The sequence below is a fragment of the Nannobrachium achirus genome, assembly GCF_963921795.1.
Source record: "Nannobrachium achirus genome assembly, chromosome: 14".
Lineage (NCBI taxonomy): Eukaryota > Metazoa > Chordata > Actinopteri > Myctophiformes > Myctophidae > Nannobrachium > Nannobrachium achirus.
In genome coordinates, this window is record NC_137821.1 from 29,655,529 (window position 1) to 29,661,441 (window position 5,913).

The 5,913-nt window shown below is 41.3% G+C and overlaps 1 protein-coding gene across 1 annotated transcript; it reads left to right on the forward strand.

Annotated features, from left to right (window-relative positions):
* The first annotated feature begins 307 nt into the window (after positions 1-307).
* On the forward strand, positions 308-4,091 carry LOC308298419 (fatty acid-binding protein, intestinal-like). Its single transcript, XM_080742012.1, has 4 exons — positions 308-415; positions 1,460-1,632; positions 2,671-2,778; positions 3,597-4,091. Exons 1-4 carry the CDS (start codon positions 349-351, stop codon positions 3,645-3,647), a joined length of 399 nt encoding a protein of 132 aa, XP_080598138.1. The 5' UTR covers positions 308-348; the 3' UTR covers positions 3,648-4,091.
* Positions 4,092-5,913: the final 1,822 nt, after the last annotated feature.

Genomic DNA, 5,913 nt, shown 5'->3' on the forward strand with positions numbered 1-5,913 from the left:
TGTTTTGCCTGTGCGAGGTCGACTGAGGGGAGCTGCCCTTTGCCTTATTTATCAGTGCATCCTTGAGGCCGTGCGACAATCGGCCTACATTACACGCAGGCTTTAAATGGCTGCATCAGCAGACAGATAATCGGGACAATAAAGGAGAGCATCTCTCTCCCATGCCAACGCCGCCGGGACAAGGGTGGGGATGGGAAGTGAGTGCAATGTGTGTGTGGAAGGGAGGGAGGGGGGTTGGAGGAGAGGAGGAGAGGGGAGGAGTTTGTATATAAAGGAAGGCCATTGGGCATTTGGAGTCCCACGGTCTGTCAGCATCTCAGCACCTGCAACCCCGTCGACCCTGCAGCCATGGCGTTTAACGGAACCTGGAAGGTTGACCGCAGCGAGAACTATGATAAGTTCATGGAGGAGATGGGTGAGTGACTGATGTGATAGCATGTGTGTATGTCTGTGTGAATTTCACAAGCCCATAGTGCACATTATGCAACTCTATGGATGCATGTTGCGTAACTCGATACGCTAGTTCGATTGTTTTCCCGCTACTTGGAATTTTAATGGCGTTATCTCTGATTTATGAGGCCATCTTGATTCAATGTGTGTGTGTGTGTGTGTGTGTGTGTGTGTGTGTGTGTGTGTGTGTGTGTGTCTGCAAAAGGTGTCACATGTCATATTGCAGTATAGACACAATGTGGTATTACATGCACAGCACATAACAGACTGCGGTGCAAGTGTGGACAAGTTTGAAACATGATTTATGTCTCACAGTAAAACAGAAAGGCATGTTGATAATCTGGTTTACTACTTGGAAGGCATAGTGGGGAAACAGAAATAAAAACAACTTGACTTTGATTACATGCCAATCAGCATACAGGCCAGGCAACACTATAGTGTTGTATGCTCTATAAGCAGTGGTTCCCAACATTTCTAGCTCGTGCCCCAAAAGAGAAATGAGACGTTTGCCCGGGACCCAAACTAGAGGAAATAGCAGATCTACGAGCTCACAACGTGTCACACCGCATTGTGAGCTTGTAGATCGACTATTTTCACTACTTCTTGAACATTTGTTTTCTAATTTATGGAATTTCTTTAAAAAAAAAAGATTTATTATCAAATGACTTAGATCTTAGACTTTTGGGGAATGTTTTTTATGTTTTTAAATAATTAAAAACTAAATGTGGAAAACAAATAAATGAAAAAAATGGGTCTACGACCGTCAAATGGGTCCAGACCCAGTGATTGTGACATTGCTCCATAGAGTATGACATGTTACAACTGGCGTCTGTACTCATAACTTGCAGTCCCAAGCTCTGGGAGGCGGGGTATCAACTATAAACCTGCAGACCTACTATACTTTAAAAACATGTCATTCAAAATAGCATTGCATAGTTTGTTGCTTTCCAAGTACTGTACATTGTCAGACATTCCCTGAAATGTTTCCATGCTTGTCATGTTGAACCAGGCGTCAACGTAATGAAGAGGAAGCTCGCGGAGCATGACAACCTGAAAATCATCATTGAGCAGACGGGGGACAAGTTCCACCTCAAGGAGTCGAGCACCTTCCGCACCAAAGACATCGACTTCACCCTGGGTGTCCAGTTTGACTACTCCTTGGCAGATGGCACCGAAGTCTCAGTGAGTATGGTTGCCATTATAGAGCAGTGGTTCTCATCCAGTGGTCTGGGGACCACCAGTGGTCCTTGAGGGGGTTCCAGGTGGTCCCCAGCTACATGATGGAGAGTTGTTAACCAAATGGACCATTATATTTTGACCAAAGTTTGCCTGTTTATCTCTCCTATGACCAAATAAATACAGCATACAATTGCGTCCAACGATAACATATTCTAAGTTTTGGGTCTGAGAGGCTAAATCTCATAAAATAGTGGTCCATGGCTCAAAAGCGGAATAAATAATAGACTTTGATATGAAAAGGGTTGAAAACCACTGCACTAGAGGTAAGTGAAAGACAAAGAAGCAATGGTTTCTGCCAAGTCAAACTCCTAGATCCAACTATGGCAATTGCTGAAAAAACTAAAGAGAGAAGTTTAGATATAAACTGAGTTTCACTTCCCTCGTGATGCTAGTAATTCTCCAAAACTGTGCAGTATGAAAGTGCCTACACAGCAAAATCCTGAGTGACAATGACCCTCTGAAGCAATACACTTTACAGACAATGTAACACTCTCATGTCACTTGTGTACTTGAATATGTATGCTACAGTATGCACACAACATAGTGCAACTCAACAGACCACACACAGCTTGAACTCAATTCAAGCTCCCGTATCAGAGTCTACGGTGGAGACCTATCCACCGCAAATTTGAGGTGGAAAGCTTTCCACCTCAAGTCAGAAAATAAGTGCAGGCCATCATAGTCACGGCCCACGGTGAAGTCCTTTACCCCGTCTAGACCGGTTCAGGTCGACCAATCAGTGAACGGGGTGTAGAGCCTGCCTGTCTGATAGTAAAAACAGAGAGATGTGTCGGGACTCACGGTGGAAAGCTCTCCACCACGAGGAATGATGTAACGTTGTAGTTTCATGACTCAAAAATACTCGAAAAGACTGCACCGCGGTGTAAAGCCTTCCACCGCGGACCCGACTATGATACAGGCTTAAATTTCCCCTACTGTCATGAAATGTGTCTGCATATGTATCCATTCTATCTCTACCAGGGTGTGTGGGAGATGGACGGGGACACGCTGAACGGAAAGTTCACCAGAAAAGACAACAGTAAGGTTTTGACCACCACTCGATCCCTGGTGGGAGGAGAGCTTGTACAGGTTCGCTTTTGTTCAATGTTTCATTTGTCACATTTTGTTTTTGGTGGATCTTAGACAGTGGTGGAAAAAGTACTCAAAAAGTATCAATACTGCAATGTAGAAATATTCTGTTAGGGTGCCCTCACACCAAAATACCTAGAGTGGAATCCGCCAATGCATTTTAATGAGAATGGAGCGTTTTTTTGCCAGTAGAGGATTTCTGCAAAAAACGCTCCATTCTCATTGAAATGCATTGGCGGATTCCACTCTAGGTATTTTGGTGTGTGGGCACCCTTACAAGGAGAAGACCAGAATTCAAAATGCACTAAGTATTGTCATCAAAATATACTTAAAGTACCAAAAGTAAAAGTGCCCGGTACGTAGAATGTCCCAGTTCAAGTTTTCAAATGTGCAAACATCTTTTGAAAATAGCAGATCTACAAGCTCACATCACAACGCATTGTGAGCCTGTAGATCGGTTATTTTCAAACAGCCGAAAAGTATAACGGGCTGAAGTGATTAATGTATGTTTTGTAATAATAATAAAAGTTTACAAAGTAGGCTAACTAGTATTTTAAAGTGTTCAAATAAATGTAGTGGAGTAAAAGTACAATATTTGCCTCTGATATGTAGTGGAGTAGAAGTAAATGTATTGGAAATTGGAAATACTCAAGTACAAATACCTAAAAATCGTACTTGAGTAAATGTACTTAGTTAATTTACACCACTGATCTTAGACCCTAACCCTAACCTTAGAAAAGATCTTCATTTTCATTGTTTAGCCATTGATCTATTGAACAGTGCCGTCCTTTTTACGAGCATTCCTCTTTTCCCCACAGACTTACAACTATGAGGGAGTGGATGCCAAGAGGATTTTCAAGAAGCAATAAAGTCTAGCGATATTTCACATTTAGTTTTTAGGTTTTTCTAAATATAGATTTTATTTTCTAACAATTAGACTAGAATGATCAAGTGTATTCCTGACATTTACCTCAACCCCGTTTATAGACAAACCTTGTAAAAATGTTTGGGAGAAGCACTGAATTTAGGACCACTGCTTTCAACGGCATGACATATCACTGTGCCTTTGGGTTCATTACTATGCTGGCTAAAGCAAGAGCACCCTTTTCCACACCATGGACCAAGGTCGGGTCTAAATTAAATCTATTTAACAAAACAACCGAGATGAATGATGGCTATATTGTGTTTTAGTCTGGGGCTAAGGTTAATGCCTGTCTGGGAAACTGGACTCCAGAGGAGGTCGCTTGGCAGCAACCAAGCCTGCTCTAGAAACCTAATTTGAAAACATGTATTCCCTGTTTAGACATAACTAACGTGCAACCATCTTGTCCAGGGTGTCACAAACATAAGTCATTTTGTACTAAAGGTTTGATATTATGTGGTATTTCACAATAAAACATATTTTTTGTGCCAATTATTATCTATTAATTCGTTTGTAGACAATGTTGGAGCTTTGAGTGTGTGCCGATATCAGTCATTTTGCCAGACAATTGTTGAAAAAAGAAGAAAAAAAAAACGCTTCATGGACAAAAAATATATATATTTTGCACTCTCACATGGGAGAAAACATTTTTGAGTTGCCAAATACAATCTATTTGTGAAAATTGATCACAGGGCCCACAAAATACAGTATAACTATTGTGAAACATTTGTACAAAATATACTGGTATATTCTTTTACAGGTTGTAAAGCCTAACGTGGGTATATTACACAAAAAAGCAAATGCTTGAGTCCCATGAAACACAACATACTGTGCATACAATACAATAGAACAGGGGTTTCAACAGGGGGTAGGGGGTCCTCAGAGTTACTACAGGGGGGCCACCAAAGCTCACAACGCCTCACAGCTTGTAGATCGGCTATTTCTGGCAAAGAGGTTTGGTCTAGAGGGAAAAGAAGAGTAGACGAAGTATTGATTGTTCACATTAATCCAACATACAATGATGACAGTGCTGTCAAACAAGTCTATGCTGTCTCAGAAATCTATGAACATTTTGAATCTGCAACACAGTCGTATAAAATATAGTGGGGGTCCCTGCTTCATTTCTCTCTCAGCAAAGGGTTCCTTGGCCTGAAAACGTTGAAGACCCCTCACCCCTCCAATAGAGAGAGAGAGAAAAAAAAAACATTCAAACCAGAAATGTAAGGACAATAACTACCAAAAGAGGCCGCCATAACCCAATTAAAGAAGTGGCAGAAGTAGGAACTCATGGGTGAGTTATATTGTTATATTGATTTTATTAAGTGAACTAATGTAACTACAGTATAGTACCTTGCTGTCTCCTGATGATTATGTTTTCTTAATGTGTTCTTAACAGCAGGTAATTCTGGGGGCATTCTAGAATTACCCCTACCATAGCGTTTCAGACAGACATGGCAAAATACAATATTGTGCATGATTGGTTTTATTTTCATTGCATTGTAGACTATAGGAACCTTACCCTTGCAACATCCTCTTGTCAGCTGACATTACTTGGATGAGGTACTAGTCTTTTAAATTCACTGTTACATAGTTTAGTCCGGGAAAAATGGGGGTGAACGTGGATTCGCCTGTAAAAGTTTTTTTCTCAACTGATTCTTGTAGCTTGGGGTCACCTCTTAAGGATTCAAGAGGATGACCAGTGATATCCATTGAGCATTTTTTATTATTAACCCCTTAATGCCTGAAACATGGGCTCCCATTTACTTTCTATACAGGAGGAAAATACCCAGAAAAAGATTATTTTTCGGGGTATTTAAGGAGGATCTGAGGGGTCTAACTAGGGGTTTGTCATGATGCTGAATCCATTGCAGGCATTTGTTTTACACAAAAAACATTCCGTGGGCTAGAAATAGCCTCAGAAAACAATACACGTATGGGTGAGTATTCATGTTAGTCGGAGGCCTTAGGGTTTTTTTTTCTCGTGCTAATCAGTCTAAAAGTGCAAAATTTTGCACAGATGTAGCTCAGGGCTTGCTCTAATGATTTAGCTAGGGCGCCCGAGTCTGCGACATTCGGGGTCGCCACAGCGGCCAAATCAAGTTGGGCTTCCATCGACTTTAGTGATGAAAAGTGATGAGTCATCACTTTTCAGAGTTTTGTGGGTGTTGTGGTGACCCGAAGGTCGCCGACCTAGCTAAATCATTAGAGCATGC

Excerpts from the sequence above, each read along its gene's own strand:
- LOC308298419 (XM_080742012.1), top strand. The coding sequence starts at position 349 with ATGGCGTTTAACGGAACCTGGAAGGTTGACCGCAGCGAGAACTATGAT. Across the intron at positions 416-1,459 it reads TAAGTTCATGGAGGAGATGG|GCGTCAACGTAATGAAGAGG; the intron begins GTGAGTGACTGA and ends ATGTTGAACCAG. Across the intron at positions 2,779-3,596 it reads TGGGAGGAGAGCTTGTACAG|ACTTACAACTATGAGGGAGT; the intron begins GTTCGCTTTTGT and ends TTTTCCCCACAG.